The 16,271-nt window shown below is 37.5% G+C and overlaps 1 protein-coding gene across 3 annotated transcripts in view; it reads left to right on the top strand.

Moving 5' to 3' along the window:
• The window catches only part of TBC1D32 (TBC1 domain family member 32), a 199,344-nt gene that overhangs the window by 178,145 nt on the left and 4,928 nt on the right, over nucleotides 1-16,271 (top strand). For all 3 annotated transcript variants that reach the window (XM_084777382.1, XM_084777383.1, XM_084777384.1), the window contains 2 exons: nucleotides 5,272-5,412; nucleotides 10,391-10,579. In XM_084777382.1, the coding sequence (XP_084633508.1) occupies nucleotides 5,272-5,412; nucleotides 10,391-10,579 (330 nt within the window). The remainder of the gene's footprint in view (nucleotides 1-5,271; nucleotides 5,413-10,390; nucleotides 10,580-16,271) is intronic.

Below are 16,271 nucleotides of genomic sequence, written 5' to 3'. Positions count from 1 at the left end.
TCGTAGACTTCAAAAAAAGAAAGCGGAAAGAAGGAAAGAAAAAAAAATCAGCCTGTGTAGATGGGGAAGCCGCATGAGCTACCAAAACAATAAAGGCTGTTACCATCCCTCTTGGCCTCTAAAACTAGTTGATGTGATCTTACTGCTGAAGACATCAGTTACCTTCCTTGCAATACATGGCGAAATCAGACTGGAAGTAAGCTAAAGCCTCTTCCTGTGTAGCTAGCGTTCATCATTTTGGGAGGTGCACTACAGGCTTCCAGTGGGGCGTGGGGAATTCGTCAGTGGTTTTAATCAACTGGGAATCCTAAACACTGTCATACTCCTGTGCCAGGCAAGATGTGCCCACTGGTGTGCAGTAATGACACAACTCATCTTGAGGTAACCAGCTGCTCTGTGATTACATTCAAGTCCTGCTCACACAGGAGAGTAGTCACACCTGGAACTGCAAACCTGGTCACACCTTCATGGTTACTGGGAGGTCCGAGAGCCTAATGAGAGACTTACAATAGCTGCTTAGCTACATTGACATGATGTAAACTGCCTTTTGAATATAGATGTTAATACCATAAAACATGCTACTTTTAGTCTAATCAGAAAATCCCCTCCTTTCCCCATGAATGGTGGTTACTAAAGAGACTCGTGGCTTCTTATCATGCTCAGAATAAATGATGGCTGAGTGATTAACCAACCCTAAGGACGGCATTTATGCTACTTCCCTCTAAGGCTCAACAAAGTTCATGTTACATGAGGTAAAAAAATTGAAAGAGCCAGGAGACAGAGAGAAGGACACGCACTCTTCAGTCTGTGACACAGTCACTGCTGTCAGGACCTCACAACGGCTGGAGTTGCCATTGCTGGGCCTCTCATCAGTCACAGATCAAGGGGGAGTTCAGGGGCCTTACTTCTCCCAGCTGAGCTATGAGTTGATTCTAGGGCAGGCATTGTCTTCTGTTGGTTATCTGTTAATGAAACCCCGGGTTCCAAAGCCACAGTCACACAGACTGCCCTAATTAAATTCAGTGAGTCACAGAACAAAACAAAGGCATGAATGTGTGAAAGGGACTTGAAGGCAAGATGGGCTGATGGCTGTTAGAGGAGACAGAAATGACAGAAATGGAGAGTTACACACACAGAGCATATAAAATACTTTCTTTCAAAGAAGATATTCAATAAAAATTATAATCTTGTTTCCCTAATATCACTTTTGCTCTCCTTATCAGTATAACATTTATTATCTGCTAATGTACTATTTATTTTATATGATATCTCTCATCTATATACTTTGCTGCTAGCCCTAGGAAGGTTTTGTTTTGTTCACTGACACATCCACCTTTGTTCATAAGCTATAGCCTGTTTCAGCTACTCCATGTTGAATGTGAATTAGTATTTAAATTGGAACATATTTGGAACAGTATACTTTTATTACTTTAGAAAAAAATTACTGAAAAAATATTTGATTACTCATCTTTGTAAGAATATTCTAAACAAATCAAAAGGGTTTTTTGTTTGTTTGTGTTTACTGTTTTGGTTTGATTTTGGTCTTTTGAGACAGGGTTTCTGTATGTAACTCCGGGTGTCCTGGAACTCACTCTGTGGACCAAGCTGGTCTTGAATTAAGAGAGTTGCCTGCCCCTGCCTCCCAAGTGATGGGCTTAAAAGTGTGTGCCATCACCACCCAGCCTTCAAAAACATTTAAAAAATAAGCCTAACATAAACAAAACAAGAAATAATGAAGCTTAATTGTTAGTGAATATGAACAATAAGAAGCTCTCAGAATTTTTAAAAGTATAGTTATGCTGCTCATAAAATTAAAATAACTAAAACGCTTTAGCCTTTGAAATTTTTAGACTAGAAGAATCCTTTAATTTGCTTAAATTATCTTGACTTATTATAAGAAAAACTCTAAGTCACAATACATTAATTCTTCAGGGAACTTCATAGAAAACCAAGCCAAATATTATGCTTTCCATCTCTGCTAGTAATAGGTATGAAAAGAACAACAAATCAGTTAAAATAAGAAGCGTTTACTTATGTGCATTTACAAACTGAGCTCCACAGATGTTAAACCATCCTAAAACAGCACTCAGAGGGAGTGATACAGGGCACCAGGAAGGTGGCAGACAGCTGCTGTGTAGTACAGCTCTGCCTCAGATGAAGTGGTACGGTCCACCAGGAAGGTGGCAGACAGCTGTAGATCATAACTGTACACAGGCTTCATTTGCTTCCATTAAGCACTTGATGTTGAAAAATTGCAATGCCAGAATGCTGACAGAATTTAAACATATCTGCAATGTCAAGAACACCATCTATCTATGGGGCAACTGCAAAAAGCAAGCCATCCAAAACACATTTACTCGTGAAATGGTTCTGTTTTATAGTATTATAGTATCCGTGTTTGGGGAAATCTTTAAATTTTCTCTGGACTCCTTTCCATTTTGTACAAATTAACAAAAAATATTACTGGGAAGCTTGGCTGATCCTCTGTCTGTAGAGACTCATGTAGTGGGTAGAACGAGCTCCTCTGGAGCAGTCTCTGCTGGGTGGGAAGCCTTCAGATCTTTCCAGCACAATCTTCCTACTTAATTTTTTATTGCAACACAGAACTCTGTGTTTCATGATGTCAGGAATAAAATGACTTAACAGAATTTCCTAAGGTGAAAGTAAAAAACTAAGACCGTTCTGCTCCATTTTGAAGAGCATATCTTTTATTTTCCCTGTTAGCACATAGCATTCTAGGGCTATCTTATAAGGCTTCTGTTTCCTATCCTCTCAAAGACTAGCACATTCTGAACCGTTGGTTTACTGTTTTGTTTGGTTTTTTTAATGAGCCTAGTTCCTATGCTTATTTTACCTTAAATGCCAATAGCTCTAATGTTCTCCAAATAAGAAAGAGTTGGTATTATTTCAGGGTATTATAACAAAGTATACAAAAGTCTAAAAGTGTAAGTTATAGTTTGATGGTTCATGCGGCCTTTTCTTATGTACATATAAAGAATTTGTTGTTCTTGTTCTGCCTTTAGGAATACCATTTACTATTTATTAGAGCTATGATACTCAAATAATAGGTAAGCTAGAAGTCTATGCTTGTAAGTGATTTTACTACAACAATAACTGCAGTCATTAGAATCTTGTTACTTAGTCAATATTACGTATACCCGGTTTGGTCTTCGTAGCTGATTGGCTATCAAAAGTGTGACTTAAGGTTCTTTCATCCGTGTGTGATTTATGAGCCTAGAGGAGCTCTCCTTATCCCTGGGACTCCCCTACATGGCAATGGCTTGTTTTCCTTGACAGTGTAATTAATGTCACTGTCGTTATCTCTTCATAGACCTGTTCTAAAGGTGCTTCTGCCACAGCACAGAATGATGCTGTGTAAGAATTAGGCCCAGTGTGTTTAGTTCTTGCACTGCCTTTGCACATATTACAGAAAATTAGCAAGTTCACGTTGAAAACACAGATCTGTAAGTTAGTCTTTGATGATTATGTTTATTAGATTTATTTGCTTTATAAATAGTCAGTGAAACATTTTATGTTTGACAAGAACTAAATCAATGGATATTAATTCATAGCCTATTATGTTTAATTACCTGATAGACAGTCTTCTCCTTGTTCTCAATATAAAAGTGACCATAAGACGTCCAGTTAATGTGCCATGTCTTCATCAATATTTAAGCGTTTTATGCACAAGCTCTTCTAGAGAACCTGTTGTAAAAACCCACGGTACTTATACTGATTTATTCCTGCAGCTATATATTTCTGTAATTTGAAAGAATAATAAATCATTTGTGCTAAGTGACAAAAAATGAAAATCACCGATAAACCAGTGAAGTGATTTTAGAAACTCATTACATAAGCAAATCCTCAAAAATACTATAGCAACAAGTCCAGCACAGTGCCTGCATATTGTAATCCTATGTAATTTTTATAAGTTTTATTTGTTTTACTTAAGAGCGTGATTTTTAATTTTAAATAAGATTGGGGAAGAGGAGTTGAAACATAAGGTAAAGTTAAGACAATAAAATATCTCTGGCCATCTCTTAATTATTTAGTCGTCAGGACTGGGTGTCATCTTTGCTTGAGCTAATTGCTATTAAGATAGTTTTTCTTGACAAAATTACATCTTTAAGTTTTTTATACTTTGATATGAATAATGATTCTGTTCATTGGATTCAATCATAACAAGTAAAATATTCACAATCATAATTTACACCTAAGGCTAATTATTAAGTCAAAGCTGAGAATTGAATTTTGTTCCACATGAGCTCTGCACTGTGCTAGATCCCTAATCCTAAGAACTAAGTTTTGTTACCTTAGTTCTAAGAATCATTAGAACTAAGAATTGTTAACTTCATAAGCATATTGCCGAAAAGCCTGTTTATACATATATACAACTATATTTACTAAAACACAATTTAATGTGTGCATATATATTTTTCATGACAACTGGAAAACCGTGGAAGTACACGTTATACATCTCACCCCAGATTAGAAGTGAATTTTTTATGGAACTCTCAGTCCAGATTTCTAATGAACTCAAGTCCAGATATGAGTTAAAATCACCAAATGAAAAAACCAGGCAAATGATCTTAAGAGTTGGCCAAGGCTTTTACACATAGACTCACTGGCCGAGGCCAGCACTATTACATTTCATGTTGACGTGGATAGTATGTACAGCCCATTACTCAAACTCACGTGTTTTTTGTTCATTTTAATGCAACTTTTCTTCTTCTCATCCACAGGCTTTGAAGTTTCCTGAATTACAAACTACCCTTAATTCTCTGTTTTGAAAAGATACATAGCCTGACCTTTATTGAGGCGTATTACTCTACAATGTTTAACTTTCTGACATTTACATACTTAATTGTTGTGGAGTGTGACACCACCATATAAATTTAATTTGTTTGCAAGTTTTAATTCATTTTGTTGAGGCAGGGTCTCAAGTAGCCTTGGTTGACTTTAAATCTCTGTTTATCCTATGATGACCCTCTGATATTTGTAGGTTTACAGATTTGCACCCAGCACACATGGCTTATGTGGTGCTGGGTATCAAACTCGCGGTTTTGTGCATTTGAGGCAAGCATGCTATCAACTGATACATACATGCATGCATACATACGTACATACGTACATACGTACATACATATGATATATATAATATAAATTTTAAAGCAGCAAAACATGGCTTAAGCAGAATGACTCAGCTAAGTATGTATTGGGCTTTTCTATATCATCCATGTGTTTACTGTTTTCCACTTCCCTTTCTTGCAGAGGTTCCTTCCTGTTGATACCCTAGAAACTGGCATCCATCCCGTATATTCGTGCAGCACTCACTATATTGAAATGCTACTGAAGGCTGAGGTGCCACTTGTGTTCTCAGCTTTCCACATGTCTGGTTTTGCTCCATCACAGGTAATCCATGGGGAGTACCAATTCTTCAACTATCAGATCTCTGACTTTAAAGAAAAATGCTTTCACATAAAACATAGGAAATACATTTAAATTTAAACAAAAGTTAATTGGATAAACATAAGTAAATGCATTTATATTAATTTGATTATATATTTATATGCATTAATCTTCTTTTTTCAGCTTTTAACTAACATGCTTTGTTTCTTTGTTTTGGTAAACTTGCCAGCTATTCAAACATAAGTCTAAATTGCAATTGTTTAAAATTATAGATTATTTATATTTTATATTTTTATATTTAAGAGTTTTTTGATATTAAAGTGATAAGAAATAACAATCATTTTATCATTAGGCAATAACTACATATTGCCAAAAGTTATCCACTACCACTTTTGAGGAAGTTTTCTATTCTAGGCTTATCTTTAGTTTCATTTCCTTTAATCAAATTTGAAGTTAACCAAGTAGAATTATGCCAGCTTTCTTTATGGTAAGCATTAGCTTAATCAGAGGCTGATTGGATCCATTTTGTGGTGTGTGGATACTTTCCTTTGTGGCAAACTGTGCGTTCATTCCCTTGCAGTTACCCTGCTAGAGACAGCTCCCTCTTAGCTAGACAACAGCTCCTCTTGTCATGCTATATGCATCTGTTCTTACCCTCATAAAGTAGCACATCATTTGTCACATGCACTTATGTGAGGGATTCTGCATGCTGTAAGTTTCATGAAGTTATTAAGAAATTCAAATATAGCATAGACTTCTATTCAGTGGGGCGGAATAATTCTTTGTAGCCATTTTTAGATTTTAGTTTATGAAACATTTGCTTTAACTTTGAATCACAGAAATTTAAAGTTGCTTGAAAATCACAATACATTTACTATAATTTATAGCACTTGATTCTTTCACAGCGTTTAAATGTCTGTGCTGAGAGCAATGCTCCTCAGAGTTACTGTTGACTAGCCTGCTTTTCAGTAGTGGGGTGGGTATTGTTTAATGCTTCCAGTCATTTTTAGTCTCTAATGTATATACTTTAATTTAGAAGTGGATTGCCAAAGAGTAGGGGGAGGTTATAGTATCTCAGGCCTTATATTATCAATTTTGTGTTTAAAAGAACAAAATCAATGTTATATGTCTTGTGAGACTGATACAGCTTTATCAGTACACAACTGCATAAAACCCCAGCATGGTGCCTCACATTCACAATCCTAGCCATTTGAGAGTGTGAGGCAGCCGGAACACCATGAGTTTGAGATTAGCTTGGGGTACGTAGTGAGTTCTAGGCCAGTCTGGATTACAGTATGAGACATTGTCTCAAAAATAAACAAACAAGAAAGGCAAAATGTAAAAGAAGCCTGTATATAAATAATCAACTTATTCAATAAGGTATTATTTTTGGACAGTGATATTATCCTTTTTCATAGTATCGAAAGCCTTGCAGCATCTCCCACCGTGAGCTAACCACTTGTCTGAAGTGCCTATCACTGCTCTGTTGATTATTTATCACTTCATTGCTAATTATTAAATATAAAAGCAGGTATAAGTAACTAAGTAGGTATATATGGTTGACTCATTATTTGCATATACATTTTTGTGTTTAGAAGCTTACTTGTTTTGATCTAGTTTTTGAAGCTGTGCACTGTTAGGCACAAGGGGATTGGCTAGTTAGTGAAGGATTTGCAGGAGCATTGCTAGATGAAATATACAGATCTCTCGAGTGAAAATAATAAGCTCAGCCACCGTACGCAAAACTAAATGTGGTTAGAAGAGCACATCTGTGGATTGAAATTTCTTCTCAAAGTATCTGAAGATAGAAAGAAAACAGATATCAGAATTTACATTCTCTTTTTAAGTTAAACAATGTAAAATCACATTCCAATTAACTTACCAACAGTTTTACCCTTTGCTAATAAATGTCTTTTACTGTTTTCTGCTTTTTCCTGGTTTTACCTTGTATCTTTAAAAGTGCATCTCTTATTCCTTGAGGGACCATCCTACATAACATAATTACTATGCAGGACTGTGCTCAGAATCAGACTAACTTGACTCACCTTCCTGCAGAGAGTGCATGAAACCACATTTGGTCGTCTTCTTCTTCTCCTTCTTCTTCTTCTTCTCCTTCTTCTTCTTCTTCTTCTTCTTCTTCTTCTTCTTCTTCTTCTTCTTCTTCTTCTTCTCCCCCTCCTCCTCCTCCTCCTCCTCCTCCTCTTCCTCCTCCTCCTCCTCCTCCTTCTCCTCCTTTCCTCCTCCTCCTCCTCCTCCTTCTCCTCCTCCTCCTCCTCCTTCTCCTCCTCCTCCTCCTCCTTCTTCTTTTTCTTCTTCTTTTTCATATCAATCACTGTGATCATCTTTCCTTTCTATTTCCATTATGAAGATAAGACTACAGAAAACTCTCTCATGTTTTAGGACATGGTACTTTTTGAAAATGTAAAATCATACAGTGAAAACAGGCCTTCCAGAAGTATAACAAAAATAATGTCCTATTTGCTAACTTCGCTTGTGCTTTGCCAATTGCAATTCATTCACCCTTGTAACTTCTATCATGTGACAAATGGAGAAACTCAGGAATGATGTGGTGAATGTGTTCAACCGATTGAAATCACTCAGAAACACTTAGGGCAGGGTCTACCTATGTAATCCAGACTGGTCTTAACTTGAAGCAATCCTCCTTCCTCAACCCTCCCAAGTGCTGAGATTTCAGCTTTATGTCACCAGGTCTGGCTTTAAAGCCACTTTTATTCTTAAGTTATTTTTTTCCTTTTTACTAATTTGTGTAATGAAAAAAATCATGTAAGGCCAAAAGAGTCGTTAAAAATAATGCCATTGAATAAAATAGTTGATCATTTAGAAATCAGATTATTTTGACTTCCTTGGGTATTTGCAATCAGTTGTTTCCACTTTAATGTTTTTTTATCCCTTGGTTTTTCCTTTAATCTAGATACCAGTAAAAATAATGTACTTCACATAAAATAATATTGTATTGCATGTTAATGCCATTTGACATAAACTTAAGTATGGTAGACTATCAACATTTTAAGGAAAACTGTAGTACAGTTTGCATATTGTATGAGTGATCTTCTTTATGATCCTGAATGTTATTTAAATGTGTGAATAGATAATAACACAATTACCACCTTAAATTTTCATTTACCATATGGTCAGCATGACTTAAAAAGGCATTATGCTCATAGGGTAAGATGAAAAATGTACTCTTAATGACTAGAATTCAAAGGTCCATAGTTGACATAGTAATAATATGTAGAAATCAAAATTTCAGTGGTGCAGGCTAGTATAGATGAATCATGTCTCCCTCAGTCATCACCGTGGAAGCCCCAACCATCTCTGCGTCAGAGTACACCTGTAAGACGTAAGGTGCTTGAGAAATGTTTAAGTTGAAATGATGTTATCAGAGTGGCTCTGGCTCAGTAACTGTGACTTATAAGAAGACATTTACATAAGAAAACCGCAGAGGGTGGCCACATGTGTGACAGGGAGAAGACAGTCATCTATATGCCAGGAAGAGAAGGCTCTGAAGAAACCAGCCCTCTAACACCTTGACCTAGACTTCGCTAGAAAGATGAGAAAGTTGGTTGTTTTCCCTGCCTACTTTCTGCCACGTTGTTATGGTCCAACTAGCAATTTATCACATTAGCCACAGGAAGGCAGATGCTGCATGCTACAGATTAGAGAAAGGGGTAGGAAAAACACCTTTTATAATTGAAGGATACAGTTCCTGAAGGGCAAAGGGGCAGAACAAAAAGAACAAGTGTATCTGTGTCCTTAACATCTATGCTCAGTTCAGATTAGCCACCACATCTGTCCCCTTTGTCCTCCCAAGCTCCCTTCTTAGCCCTGGTCACCCTAGGAGTCTATGGCCTTGAACCTCCATTACTCAGATCCTGCCTCACAAGGCTCACTGCGGCAGGGCTCACCCTGATATGTACTTGAACTTGACTGTTTTCATGATGACCTTACCTCCAAATAAGGTGAAGTTTTCAAGTACTAAGCAGTAGGGCCTTTGATGATTTTTGTACTTAATACATCTTAGTTAGATTTTTGTTGTTGTTGTTGTTTTGTTTTTTGTTTTTGTTTTTGTTTTGTTTTGTTTTTGCTGTGAAGAGACACTATGACCTCAGCAAATCTTATAAAGGAAAACATTTAATGGGGGTTGGCCTACCATTCAGAAGTGTAGTCCATTGTCCTCATGGTGGGAAGCATGGTGGCGTGCAGGCAGACATGGTGCTGGAGAGGTAGCTGAGAGTTCTATATCTGGATCAGCGGGCAACAGGAACAGAGAGTGTGATCCTGGGGTTGGTTTGAGCATCTGAAACCTCAAAGCTGGCCCCCATTGACACACTTCCTCTCATAATGCCACACCCACAAGGCCACGCCTCTTAATAATATACAACAATAATACACCAATTAAAGGGTCAAAAAAGGAAGGCACTTTGTAAAAGTCTTGTTTCTTAATTCTGTGTGATAGCTCCCAGTTTATATGTACTTTGATTCTGTTTGGTTTAAATTGTTCTCTGACTCAGCAAGAGTCCGTTGGCATTAATGTAAGATTCTGCCATCTGTCATCTGCATAATTATACATCTGTGGCTGCAGATGGGATGGAAAACAACTAACACCTCTGAACTCAGGTAGTCTCTTAGCATTTGTTAGCAGAGAACAGACAGGTGTGTGTGGTAAGCAGAGGACAATGTGTCAGAATAAGGCTCAGAGAAGCAGGAGCGTGCGCAGGGCAGGCGGCCTCAGGTCCTTAGCTCCTGAGTCAGGAGATATGGGCCTTCGTACATGTGTAGCCAACAAGAAAACCACTTTTAGGCCACTAGATAGAATGCCTTTCTATTTCTATTTATTTTTTTTTTGTTGTTATTATTGGTTTCATTGTGTTACTGGTTGGCACTGTTTAATAAGCAAGTATAGTTTTTTTTTTTTACTCCTTTCAAATAAACTTCTCTTTATTTTTTTTTTTTCTTTAAGATTTGCCTACAGTGGATAACTCAGTGTTTTTGGAATTACTTGGATTGGACGGAAATATGCCATTACATTGCTACTTGTGTTGTCCTTGGTCCTGATTATCAAGTGTATGTCTGCATAGCTGTCCTCAAACATCTGCAGCGAGACATTCTCCAGCACACTCAGACTCAAGATCTACAGGTCTTTCTCAAAGTAAGTATGTTCATGTCTAAGGGGAAAGTTATTCATCACTAGCTTTATTGTTGTCTTAAGTCATTTTTCCATTGCTTTGAAAAGACACCATAACCAAAACACTGTATAGAAGGAAGCATTTAATTTGGGGCTCACAGTTCCAGAGGCTTAGAGTCTATGGACTTGGTGGTATGGTGCTTAGCAGAGGAAGACAGCATGGCACTGGGGCAGTGGATGAGAACTTACATCTTTATATATAAGCAGGAAGTAGAGAGAGCTTACTAGAAATGGACACAGACACACCTCATCAATAAAGCGACACCTCCTAATCCTTCCCAAACAGTTGTGCCAACTGGGGACCAGTCCTTCAAATATATTGGTCTATGGGGGCCATTCTCACTCAACCACTACACTGTCAAGTACTTTAACTAGACCCTGATCCCCAAATGAACTCTCACTGGTAGATCTGGTTGTCTTCATTTTCCATATAAAGAGAGTGAAGCATAGAGTTAAATTGCCTAAATCCTAGACAGTGAAGAGTAGAGATGGAGACAAAGCTTCTGGTTAACCACATTAGCTGAAACATATTCCTGCATCATATTTGGACAATGAATGCTTAGTTTATTTTGTTAGTTCAAAAGTTTGATGTTTATAAAAAATTAATGTTAACAGAATATTTTTATAACTTTTCCATTTTTATCAAATGTTGACATGAAATATTCTTCTGTAGCACTCACAAGAGTGTAGTATTTGATAATGTCTTTAAACATAATCATTTTGCTCATTTATTTGAAGCCTGGGAGATTAGCAAGCATGATATGTAAATACATTGTCACATGCAGATATTGTTGGACTTGTTAGAAATCTGTTTAATGTTGACCTCATCACTGAGTTTGGCATCTTTGTGCAGTTCATCCCCTCATCCATCCTCAGTCATAAAAACACACTCACCAAAATGAAAAGTGCCTTTTATTAGGTGAAAAAATTGTTTTAGGAAATTAGTTTTATTCTTTGCTGTTAGGTATTTGCCAGAATTAGTTTCCATTTAGTAATGGTTTTGATACAGTGCTGTTAATCACTGAGAACTACCAGTCAATCATTTTTGCATAGTACATTTTGAATTCAAAAGATCTTAAACTATAAACATCAATAGAATTAGAACTTTAAGATCATTATTAATGAAAATGTTTGACAAAACGATGGTGGTACGTGTAGAAAGAGCACTGTGGCATACAGAACCACAAATAATGAATTGTCTGAGGTGATCCAGAGAATAGGCCATTTAAACACTGGCGTTATGGAGACAGTGCAGGCTCATACTCAGTCATGGCCATTTCGTCAGCTGAGGTGATCAGGTACTGCAGTTTTAGTATATAACGTTTCATGGTCTTCTTTTATCTGAATTTTCCTCAGCACATAGTTCTCTAAGCTCCTATGTGTGTGGTTTATTACTTACAGTTAATTGCTACTTGAGATTATGTTTCTTTTCATTGTCTTCCAGGATATCCTATAGCTTTAAAAGAATGACGATGAGGTCTATTCACTACTTTCTCAACAAATATTTGTTGAGAAAATAAGTAGAAAAATCTATTAGGTAAATAAACTAGTTTTATTTATACTGAGCAACAAACATTATTACATTTTTTGAAATGTTTTCTTCTGTAATCCTCATTAGAAGAATGTTTTGACATATCTTTGTCTGGTTAATGTTGGTGACTCCAGCAGTGTCACCTTCGGTTAATGATGGTGACTACAGCAATATCACCATCTATGTCTGGACAGCTGCTGAGCAAAGTTGCAATAGTGTTTAAAAAGGGTGACCATTTCAGATATGTACCAAACTCCATTGTGTGCTGGGCACAGTGTTGTCAGTTTAACTTAAAGGGTTTTAAATAGAGGTGGAAAGGCTATCTTCTAATTCCTATTTAAATTACTAGGATTTGAATTGAGTTGGTTAAATCCAAACTAAGACCGCCTTGGGAAGGGATTAACTTTAGCATGTGTCCTAGGGCTAACCTTATAAATTCTGTTATTTGCATTTTTCTAAGATACTAGAAAAAAGCTCTTCTGGCTGGTACAATGATTTCATTTTTGTTGTTGCACTTCTAGTGTGTAGTTCTCAAAAGCCTCTTTTTTGATGGGCATTTTTTTTCCTTGCAGGATAAATTTTGGTGTAGTTTACTTAAATGCAGACATATGTGAATATACTTTTTGAACTCCATTAGGACCTATACTAACATCTTGTTTGCAAAATATGTGCAAAAAGTTTCACAGTTAGCTGTATGTACTCACATATGATAACGTGTGACTGAGATGTATTGACGAGGAGAAAACACTTATCAATAGTTCTCCATTTAACAAAGAGCCCCACCTATGATGATGTCCCTTATATTGACAAGTCCATCATTTTACTCCTTCATTTGTATATCTGCTGATACTACTTCTAAGAGGACAGAAGTTGAACTAAGAGAACTTTACATTTTTTGTGAATAAATGTATTTAATCTATAAAAGATAATGAGGGGGCAGCAAGATGGCTCAGCATGATGGTATCTGCAAAGATAAGTTCAGTAGGAAACCTTCATGGTAGAAGGAGAGAGCTGACTCTGCCAGTTGCCTTCTGACTTCGACAGAGATGCTGCTGTACCCAGAAACACACACATAGACGTGTAAGTTAAGGAATAAAAGATGACCTTTCAACCAAATGTATGAGTGAAACACACTGTGTGTCGAATACTGAAAACCTCAGATGTGTTTACCAGTTGTCCCGAGAACCTATAGAAAACTAGATGACTCTGACATGTTGAAAATCTGTGGTTCATTTCCCAACTTCAGTTTCACATATTAACTGAAAATAAGAAAGGGCCATGGGAAAGCCCACTTTGCAAGTGAAAATCTGCATGAAATACATTCTATAGAGAACATGCCAGCCGATCAGTGTTCACTTTAGATTAGGCTCAGGATTTTGAACTGCTCCATTGAGAGTCTAGACCACTTGCCTGCATTTCTAAGAGCCCAGTGAAGAGTGCTTGATGTCCTGTGTCACTACCATGGAGAGGCAAGCAGAGGTGCTCAGGTCTGGCAGTGGGGAGCACCCCTGATTGTCAGCCCCAGTTCACTGTGGGAGCACCATGGTTAGATGGGTACCCTATTTCCCTCCTCATTATGCCGTTAAGCTATGTCAGCAACTGTCATGGATATGACATAAACCTGATATAAACTAATGTCTACGTTTTGTCATTGGTTTAATTTTAATGTTTTATTTTATTTTCTTACTTATTTTTAAGGCAGTGTCGTACTACTTAGCCCCAGCTGACCTGGAACTGGCTATGTAGACCAGGCTGGCCTTGAGTGCTAATGTGAAAGGCATGCAGCACCATGCCCTGGCTTATTTTGGTTTTCACACTATCCTTGTATATAGCATCAGAATGTGAGCTGGTCAATAGATGACCAGTCAGTGCCTCATCCTCACACTGTAGGGACACCTCTTGAAGTATAATGACGCACTCAAGCTTAGTCCTGAGAGTTAGCAGGCCATATTTACTTATTTATTCATTTGTTATTAATTTTTTCTTTGGGGATGGCATTTCAAACCTTTTTATCTGCAACAGCTACTGGAAGGCTCTGGCCACCACAATTCCAGAAAGAGAAAGAAAAACATCCAACAAATTAATGTTCTAAAATACCTTCTTTAACTAGAAAATCCAATCCATTTTCTCTTTTCAGAAAATGTTGATTAGTAGACTTCCATATAACAGAAGTGCTGAAAAGCATATTCAGACACATAGATTCACCGGAAGCTTGCACATAGCGTTCTGTGTGGGGAGGTCTGAGTGTCCCTTGGACTGACCGTGCTTGTTACCTCCTCTCTCACATGCTCACACTTTGGCGAGGGTAGTTGGCATTCATCTGTCTGTGCACCCTGAGGTCAAACCTTACCCAGATGCTAAGGCTACAGGAAGGCTGCCTTCCACTGGAAACCAGGCTGTGAAAGTTCAAAATGCTTAATTAAAATTCCTCCACTGAATCCTGCATATTGTGGGAAATTAATTTATAATTATGAGAAAAATCAGATTGATTTCAACCCAATCAGTAAATTGTTGAGAGGGAATTTCTGTTGATGGCTGATGCAGCTGCTGTTGCCAGAAGGTAATGACAGAGTAGAAAATGGAGATTAGACAGAGAAAAACTGATTAAATACCAAGCTTTAGAAGACAAAAGTATACATATTATTAACGAAGTTCATCCCAGGGAATAAATAAAGCGAGCCTAGTACAGCTTCGACTGTATCTTTAGGTGCCATTTGCATTGCTCTCTGTCACTTGAAGGCCCATGCTTTATGATTCCTGTATGTTAGCAAGAAACTCTGCCCACTGACCCATCTCCCTAACCACATGGGCATATGTTATTAATAATAAGTATTTTAGCTGAACAAAACACTTCTTAAATGCCTTTTTTATGAGATTTGTCATTATTGCAAATTATTTAAGTGATCTCTGTTAAATTTGACAGTTTTAGTAAATCAATTATCTTCCACTTTAATCCACAGAAAGTTTTTTCTCCATGAATTAATTTAAAAGTTACCATAACCTTGCAAACACATAAATGATGAAATGTTTAGGAATGAATAGACTTAATCATAAAATCACAAAGACAAGGAAGGTAGCTCATGTCAGCACTGATCTTTTTGTACCTTGCGTCTACTTCACACAAATCAAAATTTCAAGCTTAATGGGCTTGTGGTGCCTGAAAACCATTTTTGACAGGTATTAAGTCGCTAGTACCTTTGAAAATTATAACATGTACAAAGAGCTTTTCGAAGTGCTGGTATAATTTGCCTTTCACCATAGGCATATCCCTGAGGATTTATGAGAAAAGACAGTGATGTCCTGGTGTCTATATTGGGTACTTCCTCCATATTACTGGCAAGGAGTTGAGGATCAAAAACTGAAGTCAGTAATCCCTGATGTATCACCTTTGCTTTTTCCTATGGTGGATATGCTCAGCAGAGGGTATCCTGGCCACTTCAGACTGTTAGTTGACATTGTTATGACCAACATTACTGCTATAAATGCAGCTTATTAGATGCAAGGCCTTGAGCACAGGATTTTAGAGAGAGTGTCTATTCACTCTTTGACTTATCCCAGTACTTACTGTGTGGCACCTGTATCCCAAGCACAGTTGGAGTCCCATGATAGAGTGTCCATCCTTCATGTGGTTCTTAAATTCTTCTGAGAGAAACAGTGTAAGTAGATAATATTTCTGACATTATTCTTCTTACCGAAGGACACTGTGATATGGTGAAAAAAGCATTGTTTGAGACACTCAAAAGGATAGGAGGGTCCTGAATGTCTTAAAAGAAAAATCTTAAAAAGCTCTCTTGGGGAGGGGAGGGGACCTCATAAAAGCATAGAGAGGCATCTGCAAAGCTCAGAGGTGGTTCTCAGCCTAATGCTGTGCCTCTTTAATACACTTCATGGGGTGGAACTCCCATTGCTACTTCATAACTGTAATTTTGCTACTGTTGGGAATTATGGTTTTGCTATCTGCTATGCAGGATATCATGTGTGGCCCCTGTGAAAGGGGTTACGACTCACAGGGTGGGAACCACTGACTTAGACGGTCAGGACAAGCGTTGTGGACAGAGCAAGGTGAGCATCTGCTAAGAGACAGGGCAGAGCTATAGAAGGCTTCGCGCTCTGTGATAAGACTTT

Source organism: Acomys minous (genome assembly GCF_964271855.1).
Source record: "Acomys minous genome assembly, chromosome: 3".
NCBI lineage: Eukaryota > Metazoa > Chordata > Mammalia > Rodentia > Muridae > Acomys > Acomys minous.
The sequence above is the reverse complement of the archived record's forward strand: the minus strand, read 5'-3'. Positions and strand labels throughout refer to the sequence as shown.